The sequence below is a fragment of the Eriocheir sinensis genome, chromosome 67 (genome assembly GCF_024679095.1).
Source record: "Eriocheir sinensis breed Jianghai 21 chromosome 67, ASM2467909v1, whole genome shotgun sequence".
NCBI lineage: Eukaryota > Metazoa > Arthropoda > Malacostraca > Decapoda > Varunidae > Eriocheir > Eriocheir sinensis.
In genome coordinates this window covers 6645101-6667600 of record NC_066575.1, presented here as the reverse complement: position 1 = coordinate 6667600, position 22500 = coordinate 6645101, and the positions used below count along the sequence as shown (strand labels likewise).

Sequence of the window (22500 nt, the reverse complement as noted above, 5' to 3'; positions counted from 1 at the left end):
CCACGCTACCTGTGAAACGCTGCGTTTAGCATCAAATTTTCTAACATGTTAATTAGACTTCCTTTAAGAATTCTATGTGTTAGTGACAAGCTGCACCTCTGTCAAACACTCACTAGTAATAGCAGGTAACACTAGCAGTTGGACACACACACACACATACACACACACACTCATCTCCTTCCTTTTCTTCTTGTTTTTCTTTTTCTTTCTTTCCTCCTGGGTTTTTTTCTGCTTGTTCTTGTTCCTGCTCTTCACACACACACACACACACACACACACACACACACACACACACACACACACACACACACACACACACACACACACACACAAACTCATCTCCTTCCTTTTCTTCTTGTTTTTCTTTTTCTTTCTCTCCTGTTCTTTTTCTTCTGCTTGTTCTTGTTCGTCTTTCTTTCCCTTCACTAATTTTCTTCTTACTTGTTCTTGTTCTTCTATTTCTTTCTTCTTCTTCAAGGTATCGTGGGGTGGGTGGGGGTGGGGGGGGAGATCTCACACCTGTCAGTCTACCTACTTAATGAATCACCTGGACCGCTCACTGACCCTTCCTTCCCTCACTTCAATCCCGCCGCTGTGTTGCTTCCCTGGCTGTCTTGTATAGTGTTATTTTGATGCTCTTATTGTTATTAATTTATTATCTATTGTATTCTTTTATGTATTGCTTCACGTTTTCTGTATCGCTGTTTTCATAGTCTTTTTGTTATTATGTTATTCTGTATTTCATTGTTGTTCTCTCCATTATTGTTATTTTCATGTATGGTATTCTGATCACCACGCTCACTGCATCTATTTTAAGTCTTCTTGGATCTGTGATAGAGCTTGCAAAGACCTCCACACATACTATATCTTACAGTACATAGGAGACTCTAAGAGATAACACAAGGGCAGAGCAAGAATAAAGAACTACCCCAATATACTCTGCTTTGTACGAAGGAAACAGATTTAGTTGTCGAAAAGTATGATGAAATTAAGTTTAAGTGTTTACCGGTGAAATGAGATGAAATAATGAAGCAACCGGTGAACTCTCGCACTATAAAGTTGGAGATTATAAAGATAAGTTTGAGTGGAGATTTTTAGATTCTTGTGCATGAAAACGGATGAAGGAATTAAGCAACAGGTGAACTCTCTCATAAAGAAAATGGACAGGATAGAAATGAGTTAGTAGAGTGAGGATTTTGAGATTCTTGTGCTGCTGTGAGGTCGTGGGAGAGGTGGAGGCATGCAGTTAGTAAGGCAGGCGAGGCTTTAGCATAGAAATAGCAATATAAGACAGCAAGAAAATACCAATAAAAGACAGGATGAAAATAACAATAAGAGAGAGAGAGAGAGAGAGAGAGAGAGAGAGAGAGAGAGAGAGAGAGAGAGAGAGAGAGAGAGAGAGAGAGAGAGACTGTGTTTGTGTGTGTGTGTGTGTGTGTGCTTTTGTGGGTGTTTGTGCTCTCATCCGCTAAATGGAAAGCACACACACAAACACACACACACACACACACACACTAGTAAAAAAAAAGTCGTGCCAGTATACGTAACAAAAAAAATAGGCACGAGTATCATTATTATTATTATTATTATTATTATTATTATTATTATTGTTGTTGTTGTTATTCTTCCTTTCCGTTCCCGCCGCCTCCACCGCCGTCATCCCCGCCGCCGCCGCCTCTCCCGCCCCTGCCGCCGCTCAGACCAATGGCTTCCGGAGTGCTTTACTGCGGAAACCACCTCGTAAAGCATGGAGCCAGACAAGGTAAGTAAAATTGCGGTCATGATGTTCTCTGCTAAGGCTGTTTCTTCCTCCCCTTCTTCATCATACTTCTCCTCCTTCTTGTCTTTCTCTCCTTCTTCATCCAACTTCTTCCCCTCCTCTTCTTAGCCTTCCTCTCCTCAAGCTAAGTAAAAGTGAGGTCGTAATGTACTCTGTTAAGGCTGTTTCTTCCTCCCCTTCTTCATCCTCCTCCTCCTCCTTCTTCTCTTCCTCTCCTTCTTCATTCAACTTCTGCCCTTCCTCTTCCTACCGTTCCTCTCCTCATGCTAAGTAAGAGTGTGGTCGCGTCGTGATGTATACTCTGTTTTTTCCTCCCCTTCTTCCTCCTCTTTCTCTTCTTCCTCCTCCTCCTCCTCCTCTTCATTATTTGCTCTTTCTACCCTTTCTACCCCTCCTCTCCTTCTCTTCCTTTCCTTCATTCTGTTTCTTCTTCCTCTCCTTTTCCTTCCCTTCCTCTCCTCCTTTTGTTCTTCTCATTCCCTCTCTTCTTCCTGCTCTTTTTCCTCCTCTTCCTCATCTTCATTCTCCTTCCTCTTGTCCCTCTTCCTTCCCTTCCTCTCCTCCTTTTGTTCTTCTTAATCCCTCTCTTCTTCCTCCTCTTTTTCCTCCTCTTTCTCATCTTCATTCTCCATCCTTATCCTCTTCAAAAAAGGAGACAAAAGCGTTGCATTAAACTACAGGCCCATAAGTTTGACATCAGTGGCAGGAAAAATACTCGAAAAGATTATTAGAGATAAACTTGTTAAGTTTCTAGAAAACAATAATATAATCTCCGACACCCAGCATGGCTTCAGAAACAAGCGCTCCTGCCTAACGAATTTATTAGACTTCTTCCAAGGTATATATAAGAACTGGGATGCCCACATTCCCAGTGATGTTATATACCTGGACTTTCAGAAAGCCTTCGACAAGGTACCGCACGAGCGACTCCTTAAGAAACTGCACTTGGCGGGCATTGGAGCCAATCTGATCGCGTGGATAAGAGATTGGCTCACCGACAGAAAACAACGAGTACTACTCAACGGACAGCCTTCCGATTGGCTTCCAGTCACTAGTGGAGTGCCTCAAGGGTCAGTGCTGGGACCCATCCTCTTTATCATATATATCAATGACCTAGAATCAGGACTGAAATCCACAATATCGAAATTTGCAGATGACACCAAGGTGGGTGGAGATGCCCTCACAAAGACCGACTGCGAAATCATTCAGAAAGACCTCAATCACATTATCGAATGGTCGGAAAAATGGCAAATGTCTTTTAATGTTGACAAATGCAAAGTCATGCACATTGGGTCCCAAAATAGTAACCATACATACATCATGAATGGGAGACCTCTGCAAGCGATGCAGGAGGAAAAGGATCTTGGAGTCACTATCAGCAGTGACCTGAAACACGCGAATCACTGTAAGAAAGCATGCAACAAGGCCAACATTATGCTCGGGTTCATAGCGAGGAACTTCGAGTGTAAAACACCAGACGTGATGCTATCCTTGTATAATTCCATGGTAAGACCGCACCTCGAGTATGCAGTGCAGTTCTGGTCTCCCAATTACAGAAAGGACATTGCTCTACTGGAAAGGATTCAACGACGCGCCACAAAGATGATTCCAACCTTCAGGGCTCAACCGTACGAGGAACGACTCAAGCGACTCAATCTCTTTACATTGGAGAAAAGACGCTTACGAGGGGATATGATTCAAGTCTTCAAGTATCTAAAAAAGTTCAATAACGTCGATTACTCCAAATTCTTTGAACTGCAAACCAACTCAAGAACTAGAAATAACGGTTTACCCATTCAGTCGAGTCGATGTAACACAGACATTGGAAGGAGTTTCTTTTCAAACCGAGTCATCCGCCACTGGAACAATCTTCCCTCAGAAGTATTGAATGCGAATACCATCAACTCCTTCAAATATAGACTCGACCGTCATTTCGCTGCGTCGGGAGTAAACTGAATAACGAGGGGCTTCCATCTGCTCCTCAATATCGAGATGCTTTCATCTGCTCACCAAGCTCCAAGTGGCGGTCGAGCAGATTAAATCACCCAAGCGGGCGACCTCGTAATGAGCCAATAGGCTTTCTGTTGCCTGCATTTCCATGTTTCCATGTTTCCTTCCCTTCTTCATCCTCTTCCTCTTCTTCCTCCTCCTCCTCTTCCTATTCTTCATTATCCTTCATCCAACTTCTGCCCCTCCTCTTCCTACCCTTCCTCCTCCTCCTTATGTTCTTCTGTTCCCTCTTCCCACTCCTGCTGTTCCTTCGCCAACCTCTCATCTTTCTCCTTCTGTCCTTCCTCTCCTTCATTTTTTCTTCCTTTCATTCCTCCTCCTCCTCCTCCTCTTCCTACTCTCCTGCTGTTCCTTCGCCAACCTCTCATCTTTCTCCTTCTGCCCTTCTTCTCCTTCATTTTTTCTTCCTTTCCTTCCTCCTCTTCCTCTTCCTCCTCTTTCTCCTCCTCTTCATCATCATTATAATCATCCGCAGCATTTTTCTCCTACTTTCCCTGCATTTTCTCTTCCTTGTATATTTTTTTCCTTCTATCTCGTTTTCCCCTCAAAGACGAATGGCCTTTTTTGAATTAGGTTTCCAGCACAATAGCGAGAGAGCAAAAGAAGACTGGCAATGATTGTTAGTCTGTCTCTCTTTCTCTCTCTCTTTTACTGGTAGTGTTTCTTTTCTTTCCAGTACAGTTTAAATTGGAACACACATAAAGAAACACAGGGCCAATCACCTACCTTTATTTTCCACACAGATATTCGGTTAGTAAAATGTATATAACTTAAAGAGGAACTGACAGGGATTGTTATATATGCCATTCCGGTTTTGTCTTTCTCAAGGTATTAACAAAGCAGAGTAAATACACAAAAAAAACGAGGGAAAAAGATACGGAAAAACGAAGCAATATTGTAAAAAGATAATAAATGATGATAGCGAAACATGCGGTGATTGTACATTTATATTTCTTCATCTTTCCTAATTCTCTTTTTTGATGCAGTAATAAAAACACAAAACAAGGACAAATGGCGTTTTCAGAAGCAGTTTTACGCCTTGTCCCAGTGTTTTGTCTGTTTTATGTGCTGTGGTTTGCTGGGAAGGGAGGGGGAGGGAGGGAGAGTGTGTGTGTCTGTTTGTGTGTTCGTCTTATCTATTCAATGTGTTTCATGGCGGTAATTTCCCCTCGTCAGTTGGTGTGAGGGTGTGGGTGGGTGAGTGTGTGAGAGTGTGTTTGTGTGACAGAGATGGCAATATTTTACTCGGCATTTTCCTCTTCAACTCTATTTGTTTCCTCATCCTCGACGACAGCTTGTTATGCTTCACCTCGCGGCCCAAATGACTGCACTTCCTCACACGACGCGATCCTAAAATTACCGCACTCCGTAACAACCACGATTCTTATATTTTAGAGTCACTTCCTCTCCCACAACGACATGATTCAGCGTCGTATTACAAGACATTTCGTCGCCCAAGAACACATATTTGACAAGGCTTTCGTAGGAGTTGTGGGCATTTCCAGGGGTAGTCTCATGACCCTGGTGGTAGTCTGACCCTTCTTCTGTACCATGAACCTGAAGAAACACTTATTAGAACCTGACTGACCCCCTATTTGACCTTTACTAATAGCTGATGTGAGAGGCAAAATCGTCTTATAATATCAACCTAAGTGTATGTGTTTGGGTGTTTTATTCTTACTTTTATCATTGTGAAGAGGGAACAGAACACGGGTCAAACAAGCACACACATACACTCGCACACACACACATAAAGAAAGGAAAACATATCTTAGCTCTCGCTGACAAGACTGTGATATTAGCTCGTTCGTGTTCTCTGTGTGTCTGTGTGTGTGTGTGTGTGTGTGTGTGTGTGTGTGTGTGACTAAGATGACACTGGTATTACACTCCTTGTCCCCCCCCCCCCCCTTGAGTGACGGTGACTAAATCTTGCCTTCCTTGCCTCCCTCCCTCCCTCCCTTGCCTTGCCTCCCTCCCTCCTTCCCTTCCTTGCCTCGCCTCCCTCCCTCCCTCCCTTGCCTCGCCTCCCTCCCTCCCCCCCTCGCTGTGACGTGACTGAGATTACTGTGTCCTCTTTCCTGGTGATATGATTCTGGTTTGATTTGTTGTTTTCTCTCTTTTTTTTCATACAGTCTTGCTTTCTTTTCTTTTTATCTTCTCTTCTTTATTTTCTTTTTTATCTTTCTTATTGCTTTATTTTTATTGGATATGATTCAGGTTTGATTTGTTTTTTCTCATACAATCTTGCTTTCTTTTCTTTTATTTCTTCTCTACTTTCTTTTTTATTGCTTTACTTTCTTTTTTCTTTATTTTCTTTGTCTCCTTTTTTTGTACGTAAACTGAACAAGAAGAAGGAATATATATGTAAATAAAACCAGGCTCAGAACACGTTACTTTTGACTTGCTGTGGAAGATTAAACACGAATTAAAATACACATGCAATAGATACCACGCTTATAATATTGTTTCTTTCTGTATTGCGGACGGGAACTGAACACGAAGAGAATATATATAATGTTAAAGTAAAAGAAACCAGCCAGCTCAGAACACATTGCTTACTGAATAATGATGAGGATTGAATCGGAGGAAGAATATATATGTGTAAAAGAATATAAACTTAAAACACGCTGCTTTTTGTAAGATGTAGGAAACTGGACACGAAGGATAACTCATATATAAAAGAAATCAAACTTAGAACACATTGATTTTTGTTTTGTGGAAGGAAACTGAACACGAAGGAGAACACATATATAAAAGAAATCAAACTTAGAACACATTGATTTTTGTAAGATGTAGGAAACTGGACACGAAGGAGAACACATATATGAAAGAAATCAAACTTAGAACACATTGATTTTTGTTTTGTGGAAGAAAACTGAACACCAGATAATTTATATATGTAAAGGAAAACAAGATGATAACACGTTCCCTATTGTGCCGTGAAAAAAAAAAAAAACGAAGATTACATATATAAAAGAAAAACTAGCTTATAACCTTTTGGATAGTGAAGAAAACAGAACACTTAGAAAAGAAACATATAAGAAATCACTCAGAACACTTTTTTATTTACTATGAAGGCAACTGAACCCAAAAATGAATATACATGTAAAAAATAAAAACAAGCTGAGACCATATTGCTTGTTGTGCTCTGAAAGGAAGCAGAACACGGAGTTAACCGGAAACCAGCCTCAGAATACATCGCTCCTAAGAAAGAGACAGAAAAAAAATATAAAAACAAGGTAAGACCATATTGCTTGTTGTGCTCTGGAAGGAAGCAGAACACGGAGTTAACCTGAAACCAACCTCAGAATACATCGCTCCTAAGAAAGACAGAAAAAAATAAAAAAAAATAAAAACAAGCAAAGCCCATGTTGCTTGTTGTGCTCTGGAAGGAAGCAGAACACGGGGTTAACCGGAAACCAACCTCAGAATGCATCGCTCCTAAGAGATAAAAAGAAAAAAAAATCATGTATTATCTTTAAAACAATTCTCAAGACATAAAAATAAAAATAAATCGCGTATTCTTTTTAAAACAATTGTAAAGACATAAAAAAGAAAAAATCGCGTATTCTCTTTAAAACAATTCTCAAGACATAAAAAGAAAAAAAACACGTATTCTTTTTAAAACAATTGTAAAGACATAAGAATGAAAAAATCGCGTATTCTCTTTAAAACAATTCTCAAGACATAAAAACGAAAAAAAACACGTATTCTTTTTAAAACAATTGTAAAGACATAAAAAGAAAAATATCACGTATTCTCTTTAAAACAATTCTAAAGACCTCACGTCCTTTCTGAATGTGTGTGAGTTCGATAGCAATAGTCTAGTCTTCCTCCTCCTCCTCCTCCTCCTCCTCCTCCTCCTCGGTGACAGGGTGCTCAGTCTTGCCTCGTGTCTCTTACGACTGTTATTCCTTTCTTACATGATTACCAAATTACCACGGTTCCCCCTTTGACATGATTCTGACATTACCACGCTCCCCCTACCCCCTCCCCTCTCTCTCTCTCTCTCTCTCTCTCTCTCTCTCTCTCTCTCTCTCTGGCAATGGCAATGATGGTGCTATTATACTCGTTTCTTTCCTCCTCCTCCTCTTCCTCCTCCTCCTCCTCCTCCTCCTCCTCCTCCTCCTGTTAAATTGACTGTTATTATTTTATCATCCCTCCGTGTTATAATGGCGCCGTTAAGCCTTTATTATCCTCCGCAGTGACATTGAGGTCCGGATTTCGACATGTGTAGTAATTGTGTTTTTATTTATTTTGGTTTGTTGTACTGAGCTTCGTCTTTTTTTTTTTTTATTATGTTTGTTCTCGTGTTTGTGGCGGTGTTGATGTGTTGGGGGGAGGGGGAGGGAGGAAGAGGGGGGGTGCATGTGTGTGGGGGTGAGAGAAGGGTGTATGTGTGTGTGTGTGTGTGTGTGTGTGTGTGTGTGTGTGCAGCATGACTTCGTGAGGTAAAACTTAGAGCCACTGGAAGAGAAAATGAGGAGAAAGGAAGGAGAAGAGAAGGAGGAGAAATGAAGGAGAAGAGAAAGAGGAGAAATTAGAAGAATAAGGAGAAATGAAGGAGAAGAGAGAGAGAGAGAGAGGGGGGGGGGGGGGTACGAACAAGATGGTGAGTTGTAACATGGAATAATTGAATTAGCATAGAAGTGCCTAGACGGGCGCCATAAAACTGTTGTGAGGGACAATAAAAGAAAATTGAGAGATGGACGCAGCATGCACGATGAGGCGGGGGAGAGAGAGAGAGAGAGAGAGAGAGAGAGAGAGAGAGAGAGAGAGACACACACACACACACACACACACACACACTTGTATCTCGTTCTCCTCTTACAACGTTCCGTGTTTCCCTTCCCCCCTCGTACCCTCCTCCCCCTCCTCCTCCCGTTCCTCCTCCTCCCGGCATTCTCCGCGGAGGAGGAGGACACAGCTCGGCGGGTCACAGGTCATTACACGCTCCTCATGTCGCTGGTCGGGCCGCCATTACGTGCCGTGCTGCGCCCCGCCTAGGCCTAATTGTTCCCGCGCGGCTGTTTATCACCGGCTAATGGATGATGCTGTGACGCCAATGGAGGTAATTGCCTCAGATCACCTCACCTTCGTCAGTGTCAGCCGGGGGGCGGGGCGGGGAGGGCCGGGGCGGGCAAGGGCGGGGCAGGAGGGGGTGGCGAGCGTCCCCCCCCCTGCACACCTGACGCTGTAAGGCCGCGGGTGCCCGGCTACGCTGTGCACGGCGCGGTGCACGGCGCGTCGCGGCGAGCGGGGCGTGGCAGTGCGCGGCGTGCGTGGCGTGGCAGTGCGCGGCGTGCGTGGCGTGGCAGTGCGCGGCGCGAGTGGCATGTTCTGGCGCGGCGGCCCTGCAGCTGCAGGAGCTAACAAGGCTTGAAACCAATTTGTTACGTCTAATTTAATCTTTACATTACCTGTTGCCGGGGCCGCGCCGGAAGGAGGCTCCCACACCGCGGCCGACAACAAGCCCTTCACGCGATAAGGCCGGATACGCCGCCGGGTTTTTATCGGCCAGATAACGCCCGCTTCCGCCGCGCTGTGATTGGCAGGGGGGCGTGCATGGCGGGGCAGCGAGGGGAGCCGTGTGGGGCTTCTGCTCTGCCTGCCCTGAGGTGCTTCTCCCCCGCCTTGAGGGTCAGCCATTGCCCCCACACTGTCTCAATGTTACCCCCCCCCCCCTCTCCTCTGTGGCACCAAACACCTGTTACCATCCCCGCTGCACGTCGCAGCCAAACACCCTGAGACTCATCCTCCCTTCGTCCTCCTCCATTTCCCCCTCGCCGTCAGCAGTTCATCTGAGGCCGCCTGAGCGGAGCGGCGCCGCGGCGGAGCGGGGTCCTGAGATTGGCCACGGCGCTGCCTCCTGCAGCAGCCTGAGCGTGTCACTACGTGTCATGACGCCTGAGGGTGCCGCCCCGCCCCGCGGGAGTAGGGAGAGGGGGGCCTGGGGTGCTGCGGGGGGTGGAGACAGGGTGTGTTAAGGCTGTGGGGGAGGTTGCAGGCCGGTGTAATTACCGGCATCGTTTTGGCGTTCTGCAGGAAGAGTATCGCAGCTCTGTGCCGGGCCGCCGCCTCCCGTGTGTGTCTCTGTCTCACGAGGCAAGTCATGCGGCCACGGGTGGGGGGCGCGGGCACAGCAGGGAGGAGTCCAGGCGTCACCAGACGGGCGGACCAACACTGCTGACGTGAGAAGGAGAGATGATTGTGGCAGAGGAGGGGAGGAGGGCGCCGTAGTGTTGGTAGGAGAGGATACAATTACCGCAATGAACACCCCCGCCAGCAGGACGAAGGGGCTGATAATGACAGACAATTTGCTCGTAATGCTTCTGGCAGCGTTAGCAGAGCAAAACTTTCTCGTGACTTGTCGGGGCGACGCACGAAGCTCAACACGAAGAGCAGCGCGGCGTCCCTTGCAGTGTGGCGCGGCGGGTGTTGGGCCGCGCAGGAAGGCGCCGCCGCAATCACCGCGGGCTAATGGCGGATTATAAAATTGATAATCAGGTACAAATGACCTTCAATTGTGGATTACAATAGATTCATTTCCTGCTCGTGTTCAGGGAATCAAATTTGAGCTGGCGGCGGGGGGGAGGGGGGGAGGGGGGGAGCCAAGAACAGTCACGGGAAGTATGTAACACCTCCTCTCTCCCTCCCTCTCCCTCCTCCCTCCCTCTTCCCTCTTCCCTTCCTTCCTCTCCCTCCTCCCTCCCTCTTCCCTCTTCCCTTCCTTCCTCTCCCTCCTCCCTCCACCTGCCTCCCTCCCTCCTTACGTGCTTTCCTCCCCTCCCTCGCCTCACGTCCTTCTCTTCCTCTTCTCTCTTCCATTTCTTCTTTCTTTCTCCTGCCTCCCTTTTCCCTGCCTCCCTTCCCTTGCCCTACGTCCTTCTGTCTTCCTCCTCTCTCCTTCCTTTCATTTATTCATTCTTTCACCTTCTTCCTTCTGACGTTCCTTCCTTCCTTCCCTCTCCCTCAAGTCCTTCTCTCTTCCTTTTCTTCTTTCTTCCACCTCCCTCCCTTCCCCTTTGCCTTCATCCCCCTCTACTTCTTTACTGTATCTCCTCCATCCTCCTTTTCACTCTGTCTTCTCTCTCTTCCCCTGCCTTCCTTCCTTTTCCTCCCTTCCCTTGTCTTCCCTTCTTCCTTTCTCCTGTCTCCCTTCCCTTCTTCCCTTCCTTCCCTCTAACTCACGCTCCTCCACTCCTCCTTATCCTTCTCGCTTTCCCTCTGTCCCTTCCTTCCCTTGCCTCACTTTCCCTTACCTCGCATCGTTTGTCCTTCCCTCCCTCTGCCCTCCTCCCTCCCCTCCTCCCCCCTGTGATACTCCTGGGGACGAGCGAGGCCTTCCCTGGATGTGTCTTTGGGGGGGGGCAAGGGGGGTGACAGGACCACTAGGGGGAGCGTCACGGTGCCTCGCGGCCGCCGTCACCACCTCCCGGGGACTCCAGAGGTCTCAGGGCGGCGGGGGAGTGTTGTGGTGAGCTGCCCGTGCCGCCCCCCCCTCTCCTTCCCCCCTCTCTCACCCCAGACGCCCGGCGAGCTCCTTAGGTACTCCGCAGGACCCCGCCGAGGAACAAGGAGCCCCGCGGAGCACCAGGGAGAGGAACACGCTCCCCGCCGCTTTCCTACGGGCCGGGGGGGTGGCGGGTGGCGGGGTGCGAGGGAACAAGCGGGAAAGTGATCGGAGTAGCGGCAGGTAAACGGTGCCCAGCCGGGAGGAGGCGCGGCGGCTGCGGCGGCGGGGGCGGGGAGAGGCCCATCAGATTGTGGCTCGTGTTCTTGTGGCGAGGGGGAGCGAGGAGCGAGAGGAGGCGGAGAAAGGGAGAGGAACATAAGAACATAAGAACGTAGGAGTCTGCAAGAGGCCGGTAGGCCTGTACAAGGCAGCTCCTTTGAACCTAAGCTCCCGTGTATCTAACCCCACCTAATATCGCTGTCCATGAATTTATCTAATCTATTTTTGAATGTGACAATTGTATTGGCACTCACCACATGACTGCTAAGCCTATTCCACTCATCCACCACCCTGTTAGTTAACCAACTTTTGCCTGGGGGAAGCGAGAAAGGGAGACGGGAAAGAGGCGAAGGAAGGCAAGGAGGCAAGGGAGGGCGAGGGGAGGAGAAAAAAGGAGACAGGTTGGAGGCGAAGGGAGGCAAGGGAGGGCGAGGGGAGGAGAGAAAATGGAGACAGGAAAGAGGCGAAGGAACGGGAGATAGGAAGGAGGAGGAGGAGGAGAAGACCGAAGTATAGAATAAGGACAAACCGAGACCAGGCAAGGCAAGAGGTCGAGGATAAAGCCGTCAGTCCGAAGGCATCATTTCAGGAAGCTTGCAGACTTCAGGAAGATAAAACTGTGGGTGATTCGCGATAACCCGGTAAGCTCTGTAAGGGGAAGGAGGGGAGAGGGGAGGAAGGGTGAAGGGGAGGGAAGGGGAACCACCATGAATATATAAATGATGGACTCCGATGCCTGCCACTGCCTGACCCTTACCTGTATGATGAGGGAAGGTGAGGGAAAGGTGTGTGTGTGTGTGTGTGTGTGTGTGTGTGTGTGTGTGTGTGTGTGTGTTATCTTTCTACTTTCCCTTCTCCCTTCCTTCCTTTCTTCCTTCCTTCCCTCCTTTTCCTCTTTTATCCTCTCCTTTCTTCCATTCTTCATTCATTAACTCGTCTCCTTCTTTCTTCCATGTTTCTTCCATCTTGTGTGTGTGTGTGTGTGTGTGTGTGTGTGTGTGTGTGTGTGTGTGTGTGTCTGGGGTAGCTTCAGACATTTATGATTCACTATTGTTGATTAGCGGGCCTTTTTTTATTCTTTTCTTTACACCCTTGAGCTGTCTCCTTACCTGTAAAAAAAAAAAAATTATTCACTGTGACATTTTATAAGCATTCATATTTCACTTTTTTTTTTTTTTAGCCTATGTATTTTTAGCATGTGTAGCGAATCGATGTTTTTTCTTATCAGTTTTATCTACCTTGTTTTTACGGCGCAGCGTCTTTTGTCATTGATTTGGGTTTTCTTTATTTAACATTCGTACAGGTTACCGAAGAGAGCAAAGTGACGGTCTCTTCTTAACATCTTGCAGTCTCTCATATCCAGTCCCCCCCCCCCCTTTTTTTTTTTGGGGGGGGAAAGGAAAGGTAAATTTAATATATCCACAATTTAAAGACAGCAAAAGGGAGGAGAAGGAAGTTGTAGTAATAGTTGTAGTAGTAGTAGTAGTAGTAATAGTAGTAATAGTTGTAGCAGTAGTAGTAGTAGTAGTAGTAATAGTTGTAGCAGTAGTAGTAGTAGTAGTGGTAGTAGTAGTAGTAGTGGTAGTAGTAGTCTTCACCACATCCGGCGGGATGGGTCCCAGGGCCCGATGCTTCTACGCACGCCTCGCGGAACTAATCTCAGAAAAGAAGCATCAGCCAAGGAGCCACGTTGTCGCCTGGATGAGGTGTCGCCTCTCGTTCTCCCTGCTCAGGTCGGCCATCCTATGTCTCAGGGGCACCAGACACTGGCCCAAAAGCCACCACCATCTCCAATATGGACTATGAAGCCACAGTGGTGGAGAGTGACATTAGGGTGGGTCGGGAGTGACTTGAGTAGGGAAGGAAAGGGGGATCTAGACGTAATAGACGATAGGTGATTTAGTGTCAGGTAGTATTAGCGATATGGTTGGATGCCACAGTCATTAGCGAACAGAGTTGGGGCTAATGACCTCCAAACTATGGAGCCCTCCATGATTATGTGTCGGGAAAATAAACATGGGTGGAGGTATCATTTATGTAGAAGAAAAAAAAAGTAGTAGTAGTAGTAGTAGTAATAGTAGTAGTGGTAGTAGTAGTAGTAGTGGTAGTAGTAGCGGTAGTAGTAGTAAAAAAATCGTAGTAGTAGTAGTAGTAGTAGTAGTAGTGGTGGTGGTTGTGGTGCTTATTTACATCTGAATCAGCAAACCAACGATTTATGTAAATTATGAAACCACAGAAACGTCTCCTCCCTCTGTGTGTGTGTGTGTGTGTGTGTGTGTGTGTGTGTTAAAGGACGCGAGTTTGATAAGAAAGAACGTAAGACTAAACGAACTAAAGAAAAACAACAAACAAAACAAGAAAAGAAAAAAAACAATCGCTCAAAACTAAACATTTCATCCTTCCATATCCAAAAAATAAATAAACTATCAAATAAAAGTTAAATATGCCCGTACTCCCCTAAAAGAAACCAGCTCAAAAAAGGCTCCTTCATTTATATCCTAAGAAAATTAACCAACTGCAAAATCCCTCATGAATCTTCAGCCTAACACGGCCTGGAGCACATCACATCACAAGGCTCGTACGTCGGTATGCTCAGACGCCTCCTCCCCTTACACCACCCATTCCCAGAGGTCGAAAAGGAGATTAGTCGGGGTCTCATAAGTGTCTTCCCACGCTCAAGGTACAGAAGAAGGGTCAAACTACCACCAGGGTCATAAAACTACCCCTGGAAATGCCCCTAGACCACTACGAAATCATAAAACTACCCCTGGAAATGCCCCTGAACCCCTACGAAATCATAAACTACCCCTGGAAATGCCCCTGAACCCCTACGAAATCATAAACTACCCCTGGAAATGCCCCTGAACCCCTACGAAATCATAAACTACCCCTGGAAATGCCCCTGAACCCCTACGAAATCATAAAACTACCCCTGGAAATGCCCCTAGACCACTACGAAATCATAAAACTACCCCTGGAAATGCCCCTAGACCACTACGAAATCATAAAACTACCCCTGGAAATGCCCCTAAACCCCTACGAAATCATAAAACTACCCCTGGAAATGCCCCTACACCCCTACGAAATCATAAAACTACCCCTGGAAATGCCCCTAGACCCCTACGAAATCATAAAACTACCCCTGGAAATGCCCCAAGACCCCTACGAAATCATAAACTACCCCTGGAAATGCCCCTAAACCCCTACGAAATCATAAAACTACCCCTGGAAATGCCCCTAAACCCCTACGAAATCATAAAACTACCCTGGAAATGCCCCTAAACCCCTACGAAATCATAAAACTACCCTGGAAATGCCCCTACACCCCTACGAAATCATAAAACTATCCCTGGAAATGCCCCTAAACCCCTACGAAATCATAAAACTAACCCTGGAAATGCCCCTAAACCCTACGATATTATAAAACTACCCTGGAAACGCCCGTGAACCCCTACGAAATCATAAAACTACCCCTGGAAATGCCCCTAAACCCTTACGAAATCATAAAACTACCCCTGGAAATGCCCCTACACCCCTAGGAAATCATAAAACTACCCCTGGAAATGCCCCTAAACCCCTACGAAATCATAAACTACCCCTGAAAATGCCCCTAGACCCCTAGGAAATCATAAAACTACCCCTGGAAATGCCCCTAGACCCCTACGAAATCATAAACTACCCCTGGAAATGCCCCTAGACCCCTACGAAATCATAAACTACCCCTGAAAATGCCCCTAAACCCCAACGAAATCATAAACTAACCCTGGCAATGCCCCTAAACCCTTACGAAATCATAAAACTACCCCTGGAAATGCCCCTACACCCCTACTAAATAATAAACTACACCTGAAAATGCCCCTAGACCCCTACGAAATCATTAACCTCCCCTGTAAATTAACCTACACCCCTACGAAATCATAAAACTACCCTGAAATGCCCCCAAACCCCTACGAAATTATAAACTACCACTGGAAATGCCCCTAAACCCCTACGAAATCATAAAACTACCCCTGGAAATGCCCCTAAACCCCTACGAAATCATAAAACTACCCCTGGAAATGCCCCTAAACCCCTACGAAATCATAAACTACCCCTGGAAATGCCCCTAAACCCCTACGAAATCATAAAACTACCCCTGGAAATGCCCCTAAACCCCTACGAAATCATAAAACTACCCCTGGAAATGCCCCTAAACTCCCACGAAATCATAAAACTCCCCCTGGAAATGCCCCTAAACCCCTTCGAAATCATAAAACTACCCCTGGAAATGCCCCTAAACCCCTACGAAATCATAAAACTACCCTGGAAATGACCCTAAACCCCTACGAAATCATAAACTACCCCTGAAAATGCCCCTAAACCCCTACGAAATCATAAAACTACCCTGGAAATGCCCTTAAACCCTACGAAATCATAAAACTACCCTGGAAACACCCCTAGACCCCTACGAAATCATAAAGCTGCCCCTGGAAATGCCCCTAAACCCCTACGAAATCATAAACTACCCCTGGAAATTACCCTAAACCCCTACGAAATCATAAAACTACCCCTGGAAATGCCCCTAAACCCTTACGAAATCATAAAAATACCCCTGGAAATGCCCCTAAGCCCCTACGAAAGCCCTGTCAAATATGAGCTTGGACACCGAAATGTTTAGAAATACGAACTTTTGAAGACTGTGAACATGGTAGCAGCTTTATATCAACGTTGGCTTCCAGAGCGCATCGAGTGTTTTGTCCGGCATAATGAAAGAACACCGCAGAATTTGAGCATAATCGCCTTCTTATCTGTGAAATTGGCAACGGAAAAGCAATTGGCAAGATTATAACCGAGCAGATTATGATTTTCGCTTTGCAGTTTATGAAGAAAACCGCCAAATGATAAGACAGTAGCCTCGTCTCTTTCAAACTGGCAGAACAGGAACATTGCAGCATTATAACCGAGGGGCTCAGAGGATTTTCGTTAAGTAATGTAGAAAGGAAACCGCCAAATGATAAGAAAAGTAGCTTCTTATCTTTCAAATTGGCAAAAGATTATTGGCAACATTTTAAGCGGACGGAAGAAGAAGAAGAAGAAGACCAGAATAAAAAGACTGGCGTAGCGTAAGGAGGAGAAAGAGGAAGAGGAGGAGAAGACCAAAAGTGACTTAAGGATGAGGAAGAGGTGGGGAAGGAAGAGAAAAGAAGAAGAAGAAGAAGAAGGCCGGAATAAGTAGACTAGCATAAGAGGAGAAAGAGGAAGAGGAGGAGAAGACCAAAAGTGACTTAAAGATGAAGAAGAGGTGGGGAAAGAAGAGAAAAAAAGAAGAAGAAGAAGAATGCCAAAGTAAGTAAGCTAGCATAGGAGGAGGAGGAGAAGAGCAGAAGTGACTTAAAGATGAGGAGGGAGAGGTGGGGAAGCAGAGAGAAAAAAAGAAGAAGAAGAAGAAGAAGAAGAAGAAGAAGAAGAAGAAGAAGAAGAAGAAGACCAGAATAAGTAGACTAGCATAAGAGGAAGAGAAGAAGAGCAGAAGTGACTTAAAAATGAAGAGGAGGAGGTGGGGAAAGGAGAGAAAAGAAGAAGAAGAAGAAGAAGAAGAAGAAGAAGACCAGAATAAGTAGACTAGCATAAGAGGAAGAGAAGAAGAGCAGAAGTGACTTAAAAATGAAGAGGAGGAGGTGGGGAAAGGAGAGAAAAGAAGAAGAAGAAGAAGAAGAAGAAGAAGAGGAGGAGGAGGAGAAGAGCAGAGGTGACTTAAAGATGAGGAGGAAGAGATGATGTAAACACCGAAAACTGATAAGAGAGAAAAGAGAATATTAACCGAGCAACACAGAAAGAAAACCACCAAATCATAAGAAATCATCCTCATATCTCTCAAATTGTAGTGACGAAGGAAAATTACCCTCGCAGCTGTCTTCGCCTCGCCGCCATAAATACTAAAATGAAGTAGACTGTTCTCGTGAAGGTTTAAAACACATCACATCCCTCGGTATGTTTAAGGGACGCAGACGCCGGAAAAATATGCCTTTGAAAGTGTGTGATTTGGCTGCTAAACGGTGACGTCTGGTGGTGGTGGTGGTGATGGTGGTGGTGATCGCGGAGGTGATGGTGGTGGGCAGCATGGTGTTAGTAGGAAAATGTGAAGGAACAAAAAGGAAATGTGAATGTGAAAGCTGGCAAAGAACGGAAGGAAGAGACAAATAGACAAGCAAGGTGTTAAAAAAAAAAGAGAAAAAAAGTGAAGGAAAAGTATTTATATATTAGGGCAAGTTCAGGGACTACTAATACTAATACCAATATCAATACTAATATCAATACAGATACAAATACCAATACTAATACCAATACTAACACCAATACTAATACTAATACCAATACTAATACCAATACTAACACCAATACTAACACCAATGCTAATACTAATACCAATACTAACACCAATACTAATACCAATACTAACACCAATACCAATACTAATACCAATACTAATACCAATACTAACACCAATACTTTTACCAACACCAACACCAATACCAATACTAATACCAATACTAACACCAATGCTAATACTAATACCAATACTAATACCAATACTAATACTAATACCAATATTAACACCAATGCTAATACTAATACCAATACTAATACCAATACTAACACCAATGCTAATACTAATACCAATACTAATACCAATACTAATACCAATACTAACACCAATGCTAATACTAATACCAATACTAATACCAATACTAACACCAATACTTATACCAATACTTTTACCAACACCAACACCAATACCAACACTAATACCAACACTAACACCAATACTTTTACCAACACCAACACCAATACCAACACTAATACCAACACTAACACCAATAATAATACCAATACTTTTACCAACACCAACACCAATACCAATACTAATACCAACACTAACACCAATAATAATACCAATACTTTTACCAACACCAACACCAATACCAATACTAATACCAACACTAACACCAATACTAATACCAATATTTTTACCAACACCAACACCAATACCAATACTATTGCCAATACTAACACTAACACTAATACCAATACTTTTACCAACACCAACACCAATACCAATACTATTGCCAATACTAACACTAACACTAATACCAATACTTTTACCAACACCAACACCAATACCATTACTATTGCCAATACTTACACCAATACTAATACCAATACTTTTACCAACACCAACACCAATACCATTACTATTGCCAATACTAACACCAATACTAATACGAATACTTTTACCAACACCAATACCATTACTATTACCAATACTAATACCAATACTAATACCAACACTAACACCAATACTACTAATAATCCGAGCAGCAACAGTAATAATAGAAAATTGAGGAAGGAAGACATTGGAGGAAAGAGAGTCGGGTGGAGAAACACAACGAAATTAAAGAACTAACAAAGAACTGCATTAGGAGGGACAAGAAGGATGGAAAACAACCGACAAGGAATAATTATAAGAAGCAGGTGGGTTAGGGAGGAGGAGGAGGAGGAGAGAGGAGGTAAAACAGGTGGCGTTCAGAGAGAGAGAGAGAGAGAGAGAGAGAGAGAGAGAGAGAGAGAGAGAGAGAGAGAGAGAGAGAGAGAGAGAGAGAGAGATTAGGCAAGACGTAACAACTAAAAGATACAAAGAAAGAAAGAAAATGCGAAGAAAATAGTAAAAATAAGATGGATAAAGACAGAAAAAAAGGAAAATATAAAAAATGGAATAGTGAAGAAAAGAACAAAGAAAAAAAGATGAAGAAAAAACAGACTAAGAGGAAGAACAGAGAAGAAAACAGTAGACGGAAAGAGGAGAAAAAAACAGAAAAAGAACAAAGGAGAGAGAGAGAGAGAGAGAGAGAGAGAGAGAGAGAGAGAGAGAGAGAGAGAGAGAGAGAGAGAGAGAGAGAGAGAGAGAGAGAGAGAGAGAGAGAGAGAGAGAGAGAGAGAGACAGACAGACAGCAAGGCATACACAGAAGAGAGACACAGACACACCTTGACTTACCTTGCTGTCACGACGGTTGGTTTGTTCGCCTCTGCAACGGGTCCCAAAACAGAAAGGTATGTAGAATGTCTGTGTTTTTGGCGCGCTTTCTCTCATTAGGGTTGTGTCCTCTTGGGTTCTTAAGGTAATGAGAGAGGAAGAAGAAGAAGAAGAAGAAGACCAGAGTAAGAAGGCTAGCACTGCAGGAGGAGAAAGAGGAAAAAGAGAAGAGTGGAAGGAACTTTAGAGGTTGGAGAAGGAAGAGAAAGTAGATAAGAGAGAGAAAAGAAGGTCAGAGAAAGAAGGTTATTAGTAGGAGGAGAAAAAAAAGATGAGAAGAGCAGAAAGACTAGAGGAGGAGGAGGAGACAGTGGAGAATGAGAAGAGAGAGGGAGAAGAAAAGGGCCAGAATAAGTAGGTTAGCAGGGTAGGAGGAGAAAGAGGAAGAGGAGAAGAGCTGAAAGGACTTTAGGAGGAGAAAGGAGAAAGTAAAGGAGATTGAGAAGAAGAGAAAAACCCGAAGTAAGAAGGCCAACATATGGGAAGGGGAAAGAGGAAGAGGAGGAGAAAGAGGAAGATGAAGAGAGAGAAGGAGGAGGAGGGGGAGAAGTAAAGAGGATGGAGAAAAGAGAGAGAGAAGAATGCCGAAAGAAGTAGAGTAGCTGGGTAGGAGGAGGCAGATGAGGAGGAGAGAAATAAGAAAAAAATAAACGAAGAAGGAAGAGGAAGAGGAGAAGGAAAGAAAGAAGAAAAATTAGGCGAAGAAGAAGAAGGAGGAGGAGAAGAAGAGAAGGAAGAAAAATTAAACGAAGGAGGAGGAGGAGGAAGAAGCAGATGAAGAGAGAAAGAAGAAAAATAATCGAAGAAGGAGGAGAAGAAGGTTGAGAAGGAGAGAAAGGAGAAAAAATAGCGAAGGAGAAGGAGAGAAAAGAAAAATTAAGCGAAGAAGGAGGAGGAGGAGGAGGCGGGTGAGAAGGAGAAGAGAAGGAAGAAAAATTAAGCTAAGAAGAAGGAGGAGTAGGCGGATGAGAAGGAGAAGAGAAGGAAGAAAAATTAAGCTAAGAAGAAGGAGGAGGACGAGGCGGATGAGAAGGAGAAGAGAAGGAAGAAAAATTAACCGAAGAAGGAGGAGGCGGAGGAGGACAAAAAGAAGAAAAATTACCGAAGGGGAGGAGGAGGAAGCGGATGAAGAGGAGAGAAAGAAGAAAAAATAATTGAAGAAGGATGAGGCGGAGGAGGACAGAAAGAAGAAAAATTAAGCGAAAAAGAAGGAGAAGGAGAAGGAGGGCAGAAGGAACCTAGGGAAGGGAAGGGACCGGACGGGCCGGGAAGGGGGCGGGAAAGGACGGGGAGGGCCTGAAGGATCGTGGGCTGCGAGGGTCGTGGTGAGGGCCCCTGCAGCGCCTACAAGACGTCCCGGGGAGCTACAGAATGGGCGCCCGGGACGACCCACCCAGGGGCCCCCAGGCGTCTCTCCGACCACTAAGGGGCCCCGCAGCGCTCGACAAAATACCCTCGACGGGGGGCCCTGATACCGGGATAAGAGATAAGGGAAGAGGCGGCGGCGGAGGGTGAGCCTGGCGGTGGTGGTGGTGGTGGTCATATGTGCAGTGGTGGTGGTGATGTGGTGGTTAGGTGTTGTGTATGGGGGATGGTGAGGGGGGAGAGGTGTGTAGTGATGGTGGTATGGTGGTGGTGGTGATGGTTAGGTTATAGAGGGGTGGAGGTGAAGTGTAGTGGTGATATTCGTGGTGGTAGTGGTGGTGGTGGTGATTTGGTGTTGTGTGGGAGTTGGGGAGGTGGTGTGTAGTGGTGGTGATTGTGGTGGTTGGTAGTGGTGGTGGTGATTGTGGTGGTGGTGGTGGTAGTGGTGGTTAGGTTAGGTTAGAGAGGGAAATGGGAGATGAGAAATGGTGGTGGTGGTGATGGTGGTGGTAGTGATGGTTAGGCGTTAGCGTATGGGAGGGGATGGGAAGGGGAGGAGGAAATAGTGATGGTGGTGGTGATAGTGGTGGTGGGCGGTGGTGATGCCCTGAGAGTGGAATGTACGTAAGGGGTAGTGGTGGAGGTTGTGGTGGTGATGGTGGTGATGGTGGTGATGGTTATGTGTTATTGGGTTAGAGGTGGTGGTGATGGTGATGGTGATGGTGGTGGTGGTGAGGCATGATGGTGATTTCGTAATTATAATAAAAACAATAACAATAATTTTATGATAAGACGAAGGAAGGAAGGAGGAATGAATGGAGAGAGAGAGAGAGAGAGAGAGAGAGAGAGAGAGAGAGAGAGAGAGAGAGAGAGAGAGAGAGAGAGAGAGAGAGAGAGAGAGAGAGAGAGAGAGAGAGAGAGAGAGAGAGAGAGAGAGAGAGAGAGAAAATTAATCTTTGGGAGGAATCTTATGTATAATTTGACAAGGGGTGAGGAGGAGGAGGAGGAGGAGGGGGAGGGAATAAAGAAGAAGATGAGGGGAAGATGGGCTGCCAAAGTGATGGGATAGATAGGCGTGTGTGGAGGAAAGATGGGAGAGAAGAAGGGAAGGAGGAATGGAGAGAAAAAGGAGGGAAGGAAGGACAGGAGGAGGAGGAGGAAGGAGTGGAGAGAAAAAAAATGGAGGAAAGGGAAGCAATTTAAGTACCCTAAGAAGATGAGGAAGCGAGAAGAGAGGAGGAAGAAGAAGAAGAAGAAGAAGAAGAAGAAGAAGAAGAAGTAGAAGTAGAAGTAGTAGTAGTAGTAGTAGGAGGAGGAGGAGGAGGAGGAGGAGGAGGGAGAAGAAGAAAGAAAGAAAGAAAGAAAAGAAGGAGAAGAAAAGAAGGATTGAAAAAGAAGAAGAGGAAGAAGAAGAGGAGGAAGAGGAGGATAAACTTAAGGAGGAGGTGACTGATGGAGGACATAAACGTTGATATAAAAGATTAAAACAAAAAAACAAAACGAGTCTCCAAGCGAAGAGTGATGAGGCTGCTCCGTCG

The 22500-nt window shown here is 45.3% G+C and overlaps 1 protein-coding gene and 1 non-coding gene across 2 annotated transcripts in view; both read right to left on the bottom strand.

The window, feature by feature from the left end:
• Window positions 1-10, bottom strand: part of Trnal-aag (transfer RNA leucine (anticodon AAG)) — an 82-nt gene extending 72 nt beyond the window's left edge. The window contains exon 1 of the tRNA in view: window positions 1-10. This exon is cut by the window's left edge and continues 72 nt beyond it. This is a non-coding gene — a tRNA (tRNA-Leu).
• Window positions 11-9587: 9577 nt separating this feature from the next.
• LOC126987872 (basic proline-rich protein-like) overlaps window positions 9588-22500 on the bottom strand; it is a 19060-nt gene continuing 6147 nt past the window's right edge. Inside the window, exons 4-5 of the mRNA XM_050845335.1 lie at window positions 11314-11568; window positions 9588-9748 (exon numbers count right to left, since the gene is read on the bottom strand). Of these exons, the coding sequence (XP_050701292.1) occupies window positions 9588-9748; window positions 11314-11568 (416 nt within the window). The remainder of the gene's footprint in view (window positions 9749-11313; window positions 11569-22500) is intronic.